The sequence below is a fragment of the Chionomys nivalis genome, chromosome 6, assembly GCF_950005125.1.
Source record: "Chionomys nivalis chromosome 6, mChiNiv1.1, whole genome shotgun sequence".
Lineage (NCBI taxonomy): Eukaryota > Metazoa > Chordata > Mammalia > Rodentia > Cricetidae > Chionomys > Chionomys nivalis.
Window position 1 is genome coordinate 6,944,644 of NC_080091.1, and position 17,910 is coordinate 6,962,553.

General features: G+C 56.2%; 1 protein-coding gene across 5 annotated transcripts; it reads left to right on the forward strand.

The window, feature by feature from the left end:
- The first annotated feature begins 3,081 nt into the window (after positions 1-3,081).
- Positions 3,082-17,353, forward strand: LOC130875437 (transducin-like enhancer protein 2). 5 transcript variants are annotated; one of them, XM_057771214.1, is made up of 21 exons: positions 3,082-3,190; positions 3,454-3,567; positions 3,684-3,781; positions 4,149-4,212; positions 4,513-4,557; positions 5,875-5,937; positions 8,326-8,400; positions 8,504-8,687; positions 8,883-8,902; positions 9,545-9,655; positions 10,370-10,414; positions 10,698-10,847; positions 12,617-12,755; positions 13,289-13,449; positions 14,140-14,210; positions 14,335-14,584; positions 14,723-14,970; positions 15,053-15,200; positions 15,722-15,872; positions 16,307-16,383; positions 17,190-17,353. In XM_057771214.1, the coding sequence occupies exons 2-21, from the start codon at positions 3,544-3,546 to the stop codon at positions 17,295-17,297; spliced, it is 2,232 nt and encodes a 743-aa protein (XP_057627197.1). In that variant the 5' UTR covers positions 3,082-3,190; positions 3,454-3,543; the 3' UTR covers positions 17,298-17,353. The 5 variants fall into 5 exon arrangements, with proteins under 5 accessions (XP_057627197.1, XP_057627200.1, XP_057627198.1 ...); XM_057771217.1 differs by having other exon boundaries at positions 13,289-13,413; XM_057771215.1 differs by having other exon boundaries at positions 8,507-8,687.
- The last annotated feature ends 557 nt before the right edge of the window (positions 17,354-17,910 follow it).

The window sequence follows — 17,910 nt, forward strand, 5'->3', positions numbered from 1 at the left end:
GGCGGGTGGGGGGGAGCTTGGTGGGAGCCGCGCGCCCCAGTCCAACGGGAGCTTTCCTATTGGCCCAGCCCAGCCCACCGCCTCCTGCTATTGGCTGCCGGGAGCGTGACACTCATTGGCCAGTGCTCCGAATGACGTCAGAGACCCATGTGGGCGCTGCGGGAGCCCATTGGCTGGCGCGTCCGGCCAACCGTGGAGGAGATAGGCCGGTCCCCGGGCTGCGGGGCGGCCAGCCTGATTTAAGGTGGACCGAGCAGTCCCGGTCCGGGCTCCCAGTCTCAGCTTTTCCCCTCTTTACTTTTGGAGAGCCGCCAAGGCAGGGGGTCACTGCGAGCCTTTGAGCTCCACTTTACAAAGAGGGGGACCTGGGGGCCAGGCAGACTTGATACTCCGCGGTGCTCCCCACTTCCCGGTGTGATGGGGTTCAGTCCTGAGAGATCGCAACTCCCACGGAGGCGCGGAGTCTGTGGCTTCCCAGGACGCTTAGCCGCGGGACAGTGGTTCCCTCCTCCTAGACGTCCCCTCGGGTCCCAAGTTGGCCTTGGGCTCATCTTTGAAGACAGTAGGGGGAGGGGATTCCTGGAAACCCCAGAGAAAGTCCCGGAGCCAGAACTCAAATTAAGTCACTAGGCATTGGGAGCCTAGAGCATGGAGGGTGCAGGGTGTGACCTACACGCGCTCGGCTTGGAGCTAGGAGGGACCCAGTTCTTGGGTAGTAAGGAGCCACGGGAGCTTGTACCGGATTAGAATACCGAGGCTGAGGGTCATTAGAAGGAAGGGTGTTGTGTGGGGGTGGGGGCTTAAAGGATTCCAGTGACACGCACCTGCGATCCTGACTCCCTAGGAGAGGCTGAGACCAGCCTGGGCTACCACCAATAGCAAACAGGCTTGATTCTGGGAGATGGTGAGGTTTGGCAAAGGCGCAGGGAAAGGAGGTACTGGGGTCCCAGGCCATCTGGCGACTGGGCACGGGTTGGGGGACGCGGTGTTTTCTCAAACTCCCCAGTAGTGTGCCCAGGATTTCTGGTGTGTTCCTTGGTCTCAACCCGTCGCCCGCTTTAGTTTTGAGCCAGGCCCTGGGGGGTGGGGGTTGTGGCTTGGTCCCGCCAGTTTAGGGAGGCACATGCTACGGGTACAGAACGACCTGCAAGGAAAAATGATAAGTAAGGACCAAACCAGTCCGGCAGAAACCAGGACTGAGGAGTTGGATGACAGTTCCAAAGCAGCAGGTACTAGGTTCTCAACCTGTGGGTCTACTACCGGAAAGCAGAGACATTACAATTCGTAAGAGTAGCAAGATTACAGTCATGAAGTAGCAATGAGATAGTTTTATGGTTGGGGGTCACCACAGCATGAGGAACTGTATTAAAGGGTCTCAGCATCTGGAGGGTTGAGAGCCACTGAGCTAGGAGATGCTTCAGGGAACCCTGGCACAGAATCGCAGGGGAGAATCTCAGTGGTGGGAACGGTGGGGGGCAAATGTTCCACTGTCAAAGGAGCTGTACACTGTACAGAATCTTCAAAGGCCTGGGGGCGGGGTGCTGCACTAGGCCTGGGACTTTGGAGAGCGTGGTGGTCCAGATATTAAGGGTGCTCCACCCCTGACCACGCCCCCAACCCCTCACTGGGGATTCTAGGCGGGGCTCCACCATGACCACGCCTCCAGCCCCCTCACTGGGGATTCTAGGCGGGGCTTCATCCTGACCACGCCCCTCATGGGAATTCTAGGCGTGGCTCCTCCCTGACCACGCCCCAGCCCCTCACTAGTGGATTCTAGGTGGGGCTCCACCCTGACCACGCCCCCAGCCCCTCACTGGGGATTCTAGGCGGGGCTCCAGGGAGTTACTGAACACTCAAAGTCTGAGTGCTGTCCCCCTAGGTCTTTTTTCCCGTCACTTCCTGGGGCCCACACGGAATTTTAAGATTCCATCTACAATGTCAACCTCACCGAGCCCACACACGTGACACCAGTGGCTCCTGTGCGCTCGTCTCTATCATGGCTTGTCTAAATTCTTGCCTTGCACATGCTGCTCCTGACCTGAGCTGTGATATTGGCTGGTTGTAGCTCATCTCCCAGAGTCTGATCAGAGAGGGTGGCAGTCTGTCCTTCTGTCCTGGAAACCCTCTGCAGAGTCTCATAAACGCCTCTGTCCCCTGTAGTTGGCTTGCTGCCCACAGAGGTCCAGCCGTTACCATGATGATCGTTGCTGCCTGCTGTTTCCCAGTGCATAGTTGTCCACAGTAGTATCAGGCACGTGTTTATTGACTGACTTCATGATGGACCAGATCTGAGGTTTCTTCTCTGTGAAATGGGCTAAGAGCTCTCTTGTTCTGTCCCTGGGAGGGGTTCCCAGGTGACAGGTGGCTTTCTCAGCTCTGGGAACACACTTAAGCTTGATGTCAGAGCTGAGCCTGTTGTCCCAGCTACAGTAGGGACCAAGGAACACGATCTCATCTCCAAAAGTAAAAGGTCTATGGTCGTGGTTTGGAGCCTAGAATCCCCCAGTGAGGGGCTGGGGGCGTGGTCAGGGGTGGAGCCCCCCCCAAGATGTTTTAGTGTTCAGGTTTGGTCCCCATAGCTGAGGTTCTGTGTACTAATTTGAGGTGTCTGGTCCCTTAGGAGTCGGATCTGATAGAGATCTGGTGGTGGCACCAACATGCTAGTCAGACTGCCTGGTCCTTCACTCCTGATGCTCAGAGAGGCCCCTCATGAGGTCCCCACAGTGGAGTAGCATTGGCTGGCGAGCAAAGCCAGAATCCGCACTTTCTGGGATCCTTGTGTGTCTCTGCTTCGCTCTTGGGTGTGTTGATCCTTTATGGGGCACTGTGTCACTGACTCAGAGAAGCCACTTGCATCCCCCCAGGGCTCCCAGAGCGTGCAAGGAAAAATTTTTTTCTAACTTGTTTTTCTCCTTCATTCTTATTTTTTTCCTTTCGCGTGGGGGTGGGGTGGGAACATTAGGCTATAACTCAAGCCTCAGTTTCCCCAGCGGGTCTGGGAGCCAAGGAAGCAGACCGGTGCTACCTTAAGGCGGGTCCCGCCCGCGGCTCCCAGCCGAGTCCCGCGGAGGGAGGCGGCTCCGCAGCCACAGCGGCCGCTGGCCACCAGCGCCGACCCCGGGCGGCCACCGACCTGCGGCGTGGGCTGCAGCTGCCCTCGGGCTGGACGACCGGGGCGCGCTGGCGGGAGGTGGGGCGCAGCGCGGGGTCCGGGTCCCCTGCCCCCGGCAGGCTCTCCCTGGCTGCTCTTTCTTTGCGTGAAAATCCCTCCCCCAGCTCCGGCTTCTCTCCCAGCTTCTCCAGCCTCAGTCCCGCCGCATTTCAGCTCTAGCTTAGCACCCCAAATACTGCCCCCCTGCTCCGCCCCGCACCCCACATTCTACCCTCAGCTCCACCTCGCATCCCACATTCTACTCCCAACCTCAGCTTTGCACCCTAAATTTCTCTTCCCAGCTCCACCTCTGCACCCCAGCTTCCCTCTTGCCACATCCCCAAGCCTCCACGAAGCTGGGGGGCCCCTTCTCCCACCCGTTCATCAGCAGGATGTACCCGCAGGGAAGGCACCCGGTGAGTACAAGCCTCATTTCTGGCTACAGGAGGGGAGGACGAGGAAGGGATCCCTGCCTCCTGGTTCCCCGGAACTCACCCCCCACCCCGTGTCCTTACTCTCTGTCCCCCCTCAGACTCCATTGCAGTCCGGCCAGCCTTTTAAGTTCTCAGTCCTGGAAATCTGTGACCGAATCAAAGAGGAATTCCAGTTTCTCCAAGCTCAATATCACAGGTGAGGGGGAGCAGATAGCTCTGGGCACTGGGAGCCCCCCACCCCCCGGCAGCGGGGGTGGGGGGAGTGGAGAGGACGACGGCTTATGAAGGGGGCGTGGTCTGTAGGACAAGGGGCGGGGCTCACTGGGTCTACAGGAGGGCTTCCTGGTGGAGGTGGTGCTCCCAAGGTGCAGTGTGTGGAAAGCCTTCCCTGAGGAAGGGTTTGATCTCATCCAGGAGGGTAGGTCTGGACCGGACCGGGGCAGTTTCTAAAGACGTGGTGGGAGGGGGGCGAGGGGCAGGCAGCCCCTACCTGTCACTGTGAAAACTGACCCACGTGGGGTGTGGCGAGGCAATCCCCCTTTTTTGTCCAATCTTCCTGCCAGCCTCAAGCTGGAGTGTGAAAAGCTGGCCAGCGAGAAGACAGAGATGCAAAGGCATTACGTGATGGTAGGGGTCCCCGCCCTTGCTGCCCCCACCCTCGTGTTCTCCCTAAAGAAGGCAGCCTGGGGTCTGGGGTATCAGGTGCTATTTCTATGGATGCCTCCCATCTCCTATCTTGGGGACTGCCTGCTTGTCTCTTCTGTCTGAGCCCAGCTGTGACCTGCCTTCTGGGTTCCCTGTCTGGGTCCCCATGAGGTTCAGGGTTTCCATGTTCTGCCCTGATACTCCCACCCCCGAGGCTGGGTTAAGACTGTGTCCCCTGGGTGGGGCCGACTGTCCACACTGGCCATGCTGTCTTCTTTGCAGTACTACGAGATGTCCTACGGCCTCAACATTGAGATGCATAAACAGGTGACCGTTCTGGGGACAGGGGTCTGTGGGAAGGGGCAGAGCACTTCTGTGGGGGCAGAGGTCATCTTTGAACATCTCTGGAGGCCTCAGAGGGCTGTCCCAAGGCCAGGGGAAAAGATCTTAAGCTTGTAACAAAAAGTATTCTCAGCATCTAGAGACGGTGGCCTGAGCAGGAAGAGCAGAGGAGTGGAGTGTCCCCATGGAGGAGGGCCTGGGCTGTAGGCCAAGGAAGTCTTGGAGGGACTCCACTGCAGAGACAAATTTCTGCAATTGCATGATAGACCCCCAGGAGCATGTGGTGGTCCCAGGACTCTGTTGGTGTTCTGTGTGTGACCCTAAAGAGAGTGGCCTGGAGGGCTGGAATGCTGTTTCTCTAGGTGCTCGGCCTGCTGCCGGGACTCAGCCTGGTCTTGTGCTTCAGAGACAGACCAAAGGGCTTTGTGTCTGTCTCTGAAGAGATGGACTCCTAGGTTGTAAGGTCCTGAGACTCTTCCTATCTAGGATTCTGAATGTGAGTCTAGGTTCTGAGATGGCCCTCAGGGTTCTGAGGTAGAGTTCAAAGTTTTGAGCTAACCCTTAAGGTTCTGGGCTAGCCCTTAAGGTTCTGGGCTAGCCCTGAAGGTTCTAGCTAGCCCTGAAGGTTCTGAGCTAGCCCTGAAGGTTCTAGCTAGCCCTGAAGGTTCTCAGGGCTCAGAGTGCTGAGTCAGGGCTCTAGGTTGTAAGGTTTGACCCCATGAGTTCCTCAGGCTCCAGCAAGTGGTGTTGGGGTTCTAGGACGGGCTTTACATTGTGGAAATTAATCCCAGAGGTGCATAGTCAATGCTGGTCCCCAGAGCGGCCAGTGGTTTTGGGGGTTCTGAGGGCTCAGAGACCTCTAGATGAATGGAGTCATAGCCTCTTGACCTAAGATTCCACGGCAGAGCCCCACACTGGGCCCTTAGACGTGGAGTGGACCAGGAGTGGGAGGGTTTGGAGGGCTGATCTGTGTATGTTACTGGTTTCTGTTGGTCTAGTGCTGATCATCTGGTCCCTGGTGGGGGATCAGAGGCAACCATAGAGCACCCCAAAGACTTGAGGAGAGCTGGAACATGCAAGCTGGGCACCCCCACCCTTCACACAGCTTCTCTGGGTGTCGTCCGTCGGGATACCCGAGCTCAGATAGTCACCACAGTGCCTGGGGACCTATCCATCTAAGTTCCATATCTCTGAGGGATTCACGAGGGCGGGGGAAGGGGGAGCAGGAGGCCATGACCCAAATGCTCAGGACCGTGGGTGTTGGGGTGGTCGTCCCCCCAATTCCATTCATCTTGTCACTAGGCTGAGATCGTGAAGCGGCTCAGTGCAATCTGTGCCCAGATGGTCCCGTTCCTCACACAGGAGGTGAGTGAGCCTGTGCAGAGGGTGGGGAAGGGACAGGGTGGGTGTGCCTGGCCCTGGAGAAATGGAGGCCACACTATTGAAGGTGTGGACCAGGGACTTCCTGCTCCTTACGTTTCTGCATGCCTATGCTTGGGGAGGCTGGAGGTCAGTCTTGGTGTCCTTCCCAAGGCGCCATTCACCTTCATTTGCTTTTATTACAATTTTATATATTTAGTTAATTTTATATGTCTGGGTATCATGTGTATGCAGTACTGCAGAGTCCCCTGGAGATGAAGTCGTAGAAGGTTGTGAATGGCCAATGGGTGCCGGGAACTGAACCCCGGTCCTCTGCAGGAGCATCTCGTGCTGTTAACCACTGGGCCAACCCGTTATTTATTTTTGGAAGAGGATGCATGGGCCATGGCACACATGTGGAAGTCAGAGGCCAGCTTGCGGGAGTGGGTCCTCTCTACCTTGGGGTTTTCAAGGATTGAACTAAGGTCTTAGGGCTTAGCCCCCAGTCATCTTCACATGATGAACCACCCCCCTAACTCTGACTGGCCTGGAAATCTGCTGAGTAGGGGTTGCTGTTGAGTCAGTGAGCCCCAGGGTCTTCCTGTCTCCTCACTGTGCTGGAATTACAGGCGCACACTATATGCCTGGATTTTCACAGGGTTCTTGGAGAACTGAACTCAGGCCTTCTTGGTTGCTTGACAAGCCCTTTACTGACCGAGCCATTTTTCTAACCCTGACTCTCTTCTCTGGATGGTTTGCTAGGGTTGCACCTGTACCTCACTGCTCACAGACCTGCGCTGTGTGACCTTTGGCAGGATACATGCTTCTCTGTGCTTACCTCCTAAGGAAGGATGCTAAAAAGAAATCCCACACTAGCTCAGAATTGAGTTTAATAAAGGATTATTTATTTAGGGGTGGACTCACAGATCACAGTCCTCTGCACGAATGAGGAAATAGGAGCCAGAAGAGAGAAGGAGTGTGTGCTTGACATCGGCATTTATAGTATAAGAGGCCACACCCATGTTACATGGGCGGGTAACTTAAAGGCTACTGGCTGAAGGGGTTTCTACAGCAGCCTCTTGCTTAGGGTATCCTGAGGGTTAGGTGAGCAACCATGGGGCTAATCCTACAGACGATGCTTGGTGAGATGAACCACACACGGGATACACCGCAGGTTCCCACTCTCGAGTTAGTAGATCCAGGGCCAGGGAGTGGGGCCTGGGGAGAGACCTGGGACACCACTTCAAAATGGGGAGTTGGTAAGTTCCGGAGACGAATGGCGGGAAGGCCACACAGTAGCGAGAATGAGCTTCATGCTGCTGAGCCGTGCACTTGGAATGGTTCAGAGTAGTAAATTTTGTTAGGTGTTTTTAATACAGTGATGTTGAAAACACAGTCAGGGCTGACGGGGGACCTGTGTGAACAGCTCATGGAACTATCAGAAGGCTCTGTGTCCTGTGTGAGCGATTCCTCGCTCCCGCTGACCACAGGGCCTTGGTATTGGCCTTTGCTACCTCTGTCTGGAGATGTTCCTCCAGAGACATGAGAACGGGTATCACCTCCGTGTAGGCACCCAGGGTACCCCATGCAGCATCCCTGCTTTCCTCTGTGGGACCTGCTGCCCCTTTCCTGCGGGTGAGAGAAGAGCTCCCCACAGTAAGGCCGGGGGCCTGGGTTCCACCCCGTGTCCAGTGTGGGGTCGCCAACCATGAGTGCTCAAATTTATTGAATTCCTCCATATTTAATGTTGCAGTGTTGGGGATGAACATGCTGGGTGGGGCTGCTGCTGAAATTCAGGACCAGCCCGAGCTTCCCACTCTGGGGTGGGTGCTTGGCAGCAGGTGTTGTGTGCATGGGTGCTTATTCGTTAGGGTACTGGTCCAATCTGCCCGGCCCAACTCTGAACATCAGCTAAGGTGCATTCCTGGTTTTGTTTTGTTTTGTAACACAAAGGAAGGAAGCCAGGATGATTCCTGCCATCTCAGCCCTTAGGAGGTTGAGGCAGGAGGATTGCTGGGAGTTTGAGACCTGACTAAATTGGTTATGAGACTGAAAATAGCCAGAGAAGGGGCCAGGAAGGTGGCTAGGAGAGTAAAGAGCTCTCCGCACAAGCGTGAAAACCTGAGTTCAAATCCCCAACACCAGGCACGGCAGCCAGTGCCAGGTATGGAGGGGACCCTGGGCTGTGAGACCTGGGCTCTAAACAAGATGGAAGATAGCCAATACCCACCTCTTCCCCTCATGTGCAGAGAGACAGACAGAGACAAAGAGACACAGGCTGAGACATACACAGAGAGACAGACAGAGACAAAGATAGAGGCATAGAGCGACAGACAGAGAGACAGCCTGGGCCAAGGCCCACGGCAGCCCGCTCAGCGTCCCCTCCACCCGCAGCATCAGCAGCAGGTTCTCCAGGCTGTGGACCGAGCCAAGCAGGTGACCGTGGGGGAACTGAACAGCCTCCTGGGGGTGAGTCTCCCAAGTCCACCGCCTCAGGGACACCGCCTCATTCACCCTCCGCATACCCCTGTCCCCACCCCTTGCCCCCCCTGGCCATCCTCTCCCCCTTCAGCAGCAGAACCAGCTCCAGCCGCTGTCCCACGCCGCCCCTGCACCTCTCACCCCACGCCCAGCTGGCTTGGTGGGCACCGGGGCTTCGGGGCTGCTGGCCCTGTCCGGGGCGCTGGCTGCGCAGGCCCAGCTGGTAGCTGCAGCCAAGGAAGAACGCGTGGGTGTGGACGCCGAGGGGTCCAGAGGTGAGTGGGGGTAGCCCTGGCTGATACTGGCAGGGACCGTGACGGGGAGGGTAACCGATAGTAGGGGTTGCAGCCATGAGGTTCAAGTCTTGTCCTGGGCATCTCCTGGAAGGGTACTGAGCTGGGATGGAACTGTTCCATGCACCACCGGGTTCAATCCCTAATTCTGTGTGTTTTCTCTCGGCTTCCGTCCAGTGGACAGAGCTGCGAGCAGGGTGAGTTCACCTGGGCTGGCAGTGGCGGCTGTGGGAGGGGGTACGGGGTGTTGGGGTGGCGGGAGCTCAGGGTCTCACTGTATAGTTCCAGCTGACCTCGAGCTCACAGAGATCCTCCTGCCTCTGCCTCTTGGTTTCTGGAGATAGAATTGTACACCACCAAGCCAGCTCTGGTTTATTTACTTCGAGGCATGGTCTTGCTTTAGAGTCTACACTGCTCTGAACTCATGACAGTCCCTGCCTCAGTCTCCCAAGTTCTGCTGTAATGGGTGTGCCTCAGAAAAAACGGGCTGGGGTCCTCATGCAGGTGCACTCCTTGCTTGGCACAGGCTTTGTGGGAAGGTTCGAATCCCCCATTCTCAAGAGGTTAGCTATGAGTGTTGGGTGGGTTGTAAGTCCCACTGTAATGAGTTTTCGTGGGACTCAGTTTCCCCATCTGTACAGATCCAGAGAATTTAGCACTGATGCTGAGGTAGGGTAGAGTCCACACCTAGAATCCCCCAGTGAGGGGCTGGGGGCGTGGTCAAGGTGGAGCCCCGCCTAGAATCCCCAGTGAGGGGCACTCAGTCAGTACTGGCTGGACAAGAATGTAGACTGAGAGGCACCTCAAGCGCGCCTTTACCTCTTCCTGTCTCCCTGCAGAGTGCTTCCCCTTCGCCCCCTGAGAGTCTGGTGGAAGAGGAGAATTCTAGCGGCCGAGGTGGCAATGGGAAGCAGCAGAGAGCAGAAGATAAGGATCTGTCAGGGCCTTATGTGAGTTCTAGAGAGAGACGCAGAAACTGGGGTGAAAAGAGATGGACGCAGACTTGCCCCTGAGCAAAGCCTTGGGAACTGTCCATGATGCTCACTCTACAGCCTTCTGTAGCCTCCCATTGCTTGCGGAGCACCTGCCAATCAAAAGACACTGTCCTACCAGGCTTCACTCTAAGTGTCTGTAGCCAATGAGACAAGCAGCTGTTTTGATATATTTCCGCCATGAACTGAACTGCAGGTATTGCTCAGAGGTAGAGCACCTGCCTAGAATCCCCCAGTGAGGAAATGGGGGCGTGGTCAAGAGTGGAGCCCCGCCTAGACTCCCCCAGTGAGGGTCTGGGGGCGTGGTCATGGTGGAGCCCCACCTAGAATCCCCTGTGAGGGGCTGGGGGAGTGATTTAGAGACAGTGATTCTAGGACACCGTAGGCATCACCCTCAGCAGCAACTCAGAGGCTAGTGAGCTTGGAAGGGAAGCCGGAGACAGTGGTTCTGTAGAATTCGGTTCAGATTGCACCCTTGGCTCCTCCCTGTGTATCCAAATGTGATCTGTCCTGCTCTCTGGGTCAGGAAAGGCTTTTTCAGCACCTGGGAATGAAGTTGGAGCTTGGTGTCCCTCTAGAGGGCAGTGGGAGCCGGAGAGGTTATAGCGCAGAGGTGTGGAGGCAGGGGCATGACGGCCTGTGTGTCCCCTGTTGTGTTCCCCCCACCCCCAGGAAAGTGATGAAGACAAGAGTGATTATAACTTGGTGGTGGATGAGGTGAGATGTTGGGGCTGGACGAGGAAGGGGGACGGGGAAGGGGGACGGGAGGGAGGAGAGAGTTCCTGTCTGTCTCTGGCGAGGGCAGACAGGGGGTTTGCAGGACAGGTGGGGACCCTGAGGCCCACAGTGGAGGTGGGCCACTCATTTCCTGGATTTCAGGCTCCCCAGAAGTGAGCCCCAGCCCTTCTCCTTGCTGCTGTGGAGGGCGGGGCTGCATGGCCGCTGTGGGTGTCTTTTCCCCTTTACCCATTCCCTCTCAGTGTCACCTTCTTGAATTCAGGACCAACCCTCAGAGCCACCCAGCCCTGCAACCACCCCCTGTGGAAAGGCACCCGTCTGCATCCCTGCCCGCAGGGACCTCGCGGACAGCCCAGCCTCCTTGGCCTCCAGTTTGGGCTCACCACTCCCCAGAAGCAAAGACCTAGCCCTGGTATGGAAGAGGGTGTGCGTGAGACTTCTTTTCATCATCCCAGGGTGGCCTGGAAACAGACAGAATGCAAGAGCAGATCAGCCAGGCAGGGCAGTCGAGATTTTCTCATTTGTTTTTTGTTTGCTTTATTTATTTTGTTTGTTTGGTTTTGATGGTTGGTTTTTTGTTTTGTTTCTGAGACAATATTTCTTGGCCACCAACTCTTCATATAGTCTAGGATGGCATTGAACTCATGATCCTCCTGCCTCTACCTCTTCAGTACTGGGGGGACTGATGACTCACTACACCTGACTTTTTTCCTTTGGGTTCCTCATTTTTTCCCCCCACAGAAGATTCTGCTGAGTCTCAGGAAACATTTTAAAAGCAACTTGATGACCAAACTGAGCAAAGAAATAGGACCTAGTTGGGTCACTCACTTCCTGCAATGGTGGGAACTACCCCCTCACCTCCCCACCCCCACCCCCCCTCACTGCAGCACTGGGTCCTGACAGAGACCTCCCCTCCCCCACCCCAGATGTCCCCGAAAGTCCAGGGTCCCTCTCCAGTCTTGCCCAGACCCTCTGCCCTCCACTTCACCCAGGGTAAGAGATGATCTGTTTTTAGCCACCCCCCGAAGTTTGCCATGGCAACCAGCAGTCATTGTGGGCTCCAGTGTTATCTAGTCCCCTCTCCACTTAGGGAGACCTTGGCAGTAGGGGCAGGTCTAGCTGGAGACACCCCCAAGGGTGTCCCACAGTCTTCCAGGAGCTATGTCACCAGGTCACCAGAGGATCCAGAGTCCAAAGGCATTTTCCTCTGTAGGATGTCAGCTCATGGCTAGCCTCAGCTACTCGAACCCTGTCTGGCAAAATATGCCTATAGAAAGCAGAGGCCTGGCCGGGCAGTGGTGGCGCACGCCTTTAATCCCAGCACTCGGGAGGCAGAGGCAGGCGAATCTCTGTGAGTTCGAGACCAGCCTGGTCTACAAGAGCTAGTTCCAGAACAGGCTCCAAAACCACAGAGAAACCCTGTTTCGAAAAACCAAAAAAAAAAAAAAAAAAAAAAGAAAGCAGAGGCCTGGCTGTCAGGACACCAGGGGCTGAGGACCTCTGGAGCCAAAGGGACCACTGTCCTAGGAGCCTGTCAGTTTCTTTGTTTATTGAGACATGATCCCCTGCCTCTGCTCTGGAACGCCGGGATAAAAGGTGTGCACCATCACACCTTGCTCAGCCTCTAAATTAGAACCTTTTTCTTTTTTTTTCTTTTTTGATTTCCTCAAGCCAGGTTTTCTCTGTGTAGCCCTGGCTGTCCTAGAACTCACTCTGTAGACCAGGCTGGCCTGGAACTCACAGAGATCCGCCTGCCTCTCTCTCCCAAGTGCTCTCCCATGTCTGTGTGTGTGCCATATTGCACACATGAAGGTCAGAGGTCAACTCTGGGGAGTCAGTTCTTTCCCACTACGTGGGTTTTAGGGGTTGAACACAGATTGTCAGGCTTGGGCACAACCATCTTTATCTGCTGAGACATCTTGCCAGCTCAGTGGCCTCCGACTTTGTCTGTCTCTGGATGGCACATTGCTGCCCCAAAGAGTTCCCACCTCTTTGCAGCACTCTCTTCTGTGGACCCATTTTATAGCCACACTCCCAAGGTTGTGTTTGCACCACAGACCTAGGTCTTCCCGGCTTTCGGCTGTGTGCCCACCGAGTGCCTGAGAGACCAGGGGGCTGCCATATGCTCCCCTGTATGGGCCTTGGCCCTTGCAGTGACTGGTGCCCCTTTGCTCTCCACAGAACGATCTCTCCACAGGCACTCCTGCCTCTAGGTCATGTGGTCCCTCTCCACCCCAGGACGCGTCCACCCCGGGACCCAGCTCTGCCAGTCACCTCTGTCAGCTGGTGGCTCAACCAGCACCATCCACAGACAGCATCGGTAAGTCCCCTCCTTCCTGGCGTACCTTTGATCCAGAGGGACTCCCCAGAGTAGAAAGGATGAGAGAGTTGGCGGTGGTGGCGCAGGCCTTTAATCTCAGCACTCAGGAGGCAGAGGCATGTGCATCTCTGTGAGTTCAAGGCCAGTCTGGTCTATATAGTAAGACCCTGTCTGAAAAAAGAAAAAGAAAAAGAAAAAGTGAAGGAAGGGTGAGAGACTGATGGATTGGACCCCAGATTCACCCCCAGCCAGGTGCCTGCCTCTCCCTGGGCCTCGGTCTTCTTGTTTTGGCTACTTCTCAGTCTAGGAAACTGAAGCCCGGGGAAACAAAGTGACCCCCAGCTTACTGATTGTGAGAGGAGTCTGGGCCTTCACCAGCTGCGTGACCTCAGGCTAGTTGCATGACCTTTCTGAGCCTCCCATCCTCCTCTTACCGAGTCTGGGTGTTTGGAGGATGTGGGAGTTCGTCAGCTGAAAGACAGGAAAAATGGGATTTGGGTGTCTGAATGTGTATCTTGGCCCTTCTCACTCAGCCCTGAGGAGTCCCCTGACCCTGTCCAGCCCCTTCACCTCGTCCTTCAGCCTGGGCTCCCACAGCACCCTCAACGGGGACCTCTCCATGCCCAGCTCCTACGTCAGCCTCCACCTGTCCCCCCAGGTCAGCAGCTCTGTCGTGTACGGACGCTCACCCCTGGTGAGTCCGCTTGGATGGTCAGCGGATCTAGGGAGGTCTTTGCGGGGGGTGTGGAGAAACCTACTTCATCCAAAGAACCAGAATTAGTAACAAAAGAGGGACTAACATTGGGACTCAGGAAACTCTGGGTGCCATTCCCAGGACGACTTAAACTGGACGTGTAGTGCCTGTCTGTCACCCTAGCCCTGGGGAGCAGGAAGATGAGGAGTTTGAGGCTAGCCCATACCACATGAGTCTCTGCCTCAAAAATGAACCGTGGTGGAGGTATGGTGGTGCACGCCTTTACTTCCAGTACTGGGGAGGCAGAGGCAGGAGGATCACTGAGTTTGAGGCCAGCCTGGTCTACAGAGTGAGTTCCAGGAAGCCAGGACTACACAGAGAAACCCTTTCTTGAAAAAAGCAAAAACTAAAAACAAAAACAAAACAAAGAAAAAAGAAAAGAAACGAAAAAAAGAAAAAATAAAAAAAGAGAAAAGAAATAAAGGAGAAACTGGAGGTTTGGTCCAGTATGTGTGTGGGAAGAAGCACGTGCTGCAGTGGTTAAAAAGCCTGGTCCAGGAGGTTATTTTAAAAGTATAGTAGCAAGCTTGCGAGTCTGTTTCCTGTCAGAGGGACAGATAGGCATGGGATGGGACCTGGGTGAGGGGTGCTGGACACCCTGCCTTGGGTCACGTCTTTGGCCTCTGGCAGATGGCATTTGAGTCACACCCGCATCTCCGAGGCTCGTCCATCTCCTTGCCTGGCATCTCTGGGGCGAAGCCGTGAGTAGCATGTGGGCTGTGCTGTCACCAGGGTGTGTGTGAGGCATGGGTCCCCATCTTCCTGGGAACACCTGGGGTGGGGTGGGCGGGGTGGTCCGCCCACCCGCATCTGCGGCCTCTGCAGGGCCTACTCCTTCCACGTGTCTGCGGATGGCCAGATGCAGCCGGTGCCCTTTCCTTCGGATGCGCTGGTGGGCACGGGCATCCCTCGCCATGCTCGGCAGCTACACACACTGGCCCACGGTGAGGTGGTGTGTGCCGTCACGATCAGCGGCTCCACACAGCACGTGTACACGGGCGGCAAAGGTTGCGTGAAGGTGTGGGACGTGGGCCAGCCAGGCAGCAAGACACCTGTGGCTCAGCTGGATTGCCTGGTGAGGGCGGGGCGTGGGGAGCTGGGCGGGGTTTGCAGGACTAGGCGGGGCCTGTAGGGATGGGCGGGGTCTATAGGGTAGGTCTGTGGATACTTGGGTGGCCCCAACTCTGCTCTGGCTTGCTTCTCACTGCGGCAGAACCGCGACAACTACATCCGCTCCTGCAAGCTGCTGCCAGACGGACAGAGCCTGATAGTGGGCGGCGAAGCCAGCACCCTGTCCATCTGGGACCTAGCAGCACCCACACCACGAATTAAGGCGGAGCTGACCTCTTCCGCCCCGGCCTGCTATGCGCTGGCTGTCAGCCCCGACGCCAAAGTCTGCTTCTCCTGCTGCAGCGATGGCAACATCGTGGTCTGGGACCTGCAGAACCAGGCCATGGTCAGGTGTGTAGGGCGGCCTGGGGTAGGGTGGGGGAGGTACAGGTGGATGTGGATGTGGATGCCGATGCCTGCCCTCCACCCACAGGCAGTTCCAGGGCCACACGGACGGGGCCAGCTGCATAGACATATCGGACTATGGGACCCGGCTGTGGACTGGGGGCCTGGATAATACAGTGCGCTGCTGGGACCTGCGGGAGGGCCGCCAGCTTCAGCAGCACGACTTCAGCTCCCAGGTGCACCTGCCATCCTGGCCTCCCCCAGGGTGCCCTTCCCAGGCCAGGATAAGACTCTGTGGGTAAAGCGTTTGCCTAGTTAGTATGAGGGCTTGAGTTCAAATCCTTATGATGCACACAAAAAGCCTGCAACCTGGGGCGCGTGGAGACAGAAGGATCCCCGGGACTGGCTGGAGGGTTAGATTAATCGAATAGGTGAGCGCCGGGTTCAGTGAGGGACCCTGCCTTAAATACAAGGTGTCTGGTATATGTCTTTAATCCCAGCACTAGGAAACAGAGGCAGGTGGATGTCTGTGAGTTCAGCGTGGTCTACAGAGTGAATTCCAGGACGGCCAAAGCTGCATAGTGAGACCAGGTCTCAAAAATCCAAAATACCAAGGCACAGACTGACCCAGAATCCCACAGTTCAGCGCGCCTGTGCCTCAGATTAGCGCTAAAATGTGACACTCATCACCAACTACATTTTTGTCCCCATGGGAGACGTGGGGCACCCGTAGTCTCAGTGCTGTCTCTTGCCCTAGATTTTCTCGCTGGGCCACTGTCCCAACCAGGACTGGCTGGCCGTGGGGATGGAGAGCAGCCATGTGGAGGTCCTGCACGTGCGCAAACCCGAGAAGTACCAGCTACGCCTGCACGAGAGCTGCGTGCTGTCGCTCAAGTTCGCCTCCTGTGGTACAGCCTGGGAGACCCCACGGGACGACAGAGGGAGCGTGGGCCACCCCAAAACGGCTCAAGTTAGAACGGTTTACCCAGGCCTGTCCACCCAGCCACTTATTGAGGTCAAAGTCGGTTTAGATAAATGCCCCCCCCCCCCACACACACGTCACAAAAGGATGGACCAGATGTGGTGGCGCACGACGTCTTTAATCCCAGCACTCGGGAGGCAGAGGCAGGCGGATCTCTGTGAGCTCCAGGCAGCCTGGGCTACAGAGCCAGTTCCAGGAGAGTCTGGGTAGCCAGTGTGGGGGTGGGGTTTGACTGGCAGCTCTCTTGTTGACACTGTAGAGTGGCAGGGTGGGGCGGGCCGAGTTTCAAAGGCTCAGGCAAGGAGCCCCTGCCCTGGGAGGTCCCCGTCTCTGTAACTACCGGGTCTCTTCCCTCCCCAGGACGCTGGTTTGTTAGTACAGGCAAGGACAACTTGCTCAACGCCTGGAGGACACCCTATGGGGCCAGCATTTTCCAGGTACCCACCCTCCCCAGCCGGTGGCTGCCTCTACACTCTTGTGTCCCGGATGTTCCCTTTAAGGGACCCCACACTGGGTTCTGTGCTGAGCAGAATGTCCCCGGGGCCCAGTCTGTGGCAAGTGTCAGAGCCAGGCTCTGTTCATGGCTGAGCGATATTCACGAAGTGTGTGTGTGTGTGGGGCTTTTCACCCCCGCCCCCCACAGAAGTGCAGCCTTCACTGTTGCCGTTTCATTACTTCATTAGATGAAGTGAGATTTGAAAAAGGGCCTCACGGTCCTGCTCAGTCACCCAAGGGTGGGATGGAGACAGGGCTCCGTGTGTGCTGGGTAAGCACTCTCCCCAGTCAGCCCCAGGCTCCTTCTACTAAGTCTCTTGAAGCTCTTTCGGACATGGCATAGCTGTCTTCCAGATGTGCCATCCTCCCGAACCACCGCCAATCTTTAGTATTGTTCTCTTGAGTTAGTGCTGTTGGGACCCCTTCCTATCAATCCTTCACATGTCGGGGATACCACTGGACCCCTTTTACCCAGCACGTGGGCGGGACGGGACAGGGTATGGCTGGTTTGAGACTAGGAAGAAGGGCAGGTGACGGGGTGGCTGTACGTGTGCTTCCGTGTCCTTGAGCTATCTGAAGGCAAGCCTTGAGTTGGGTACCATATCTTAAGTCGCTGGTCAGGCTTGCCCCCAGCTAGAAGGCGCTGGTGACACCCACACCCATCAGCCTTGACTGTCCCCAAGCACCAGGCTTCCTGCTGTGCACTTCGTGGTGGTCAGGCTGGCCTTCACCTCTTTCTCTGTCCCAGTCCAAAGAGTCTTCCTCCGTGTTGAGCTGCGACATCTCCAGGAATAATAAATACATTGTGACAGGCTCAGGGGACAAGAAGGCCACTGTGTACGAGGTGGTGTACTGAGCCCCGTCTGTCTACACCTCCAGGTCACCTGCCCAAGGATGGTCACACAGACAGCTCCCTCCCTCCTGGCTGGGTGGGGCTGGAGGCACTGGGGAAATATAACCATTCATCAACTCGCTTTCCTTTTGTGTGTGTGTCAAGCGTGCGAGGCCAGGGCCAGTTGGGTGTCAGCCCCTATTGGTTTTTTTTGTACCCTGGTTTTCAAACAGGATCTTGACCTCACTGACACAGCAGGCAGGTCATCTGGCCCCAGGATCCTCCTGTCTCCACACCTACAGCTGGGATCACAGGCATGCCATTGCACTTTTTTCTTTTAAAAAATACATGCGATCTAGGGATTTGAACTCAGGTCCTCAGCAGTTTACCCACTAAGTGATCTTCCCAGCAGGATCTGGCCCCTCTATAGCCCTGGCTGTCCTGGAACTCGCTCTGTAGAACCAGGCTGGCCTCAAACTCAGAGATCCTCCTGGTCTCTCAAGAGGCAAAGGCAGACAGATCTCTGTGAGTTCGAGGCCAGCCTGGGTTACAGAGTGAGTTTCAGGACAGGCTCCAAAGCTATAAAGAAACCTTGTCTCGAAAAACCAAAAGAGGACAATGTCTCTTCTGAGGACAG

What these genes read in the sequence shown, in the direction of transcription:
- LOC130875437 (XM_057771214.1), top strand. Translation starts at nt 3,544, where the DNA reads ATGTACCCGCAGGGAAGGCACCCG. An exon ending in TGTACGGACGCTCACCCCTG is followed by an intron (nt 13,450 to 14,139) that starts GTGAGTCCGCTT and finishes GGCCTCTGGCAG; the next exon opens with ATGGCATTTGAGTCACACCC. An exon ending in AGCACGACTTCAGCTCCCAG is followed by an intron (nt 15,201 to 15,721) that starts GTGCACCTGCCA and finishes CTCTTGCCCTAG; the next exon opens with ATTTTCTCGCTGGGCCACTG.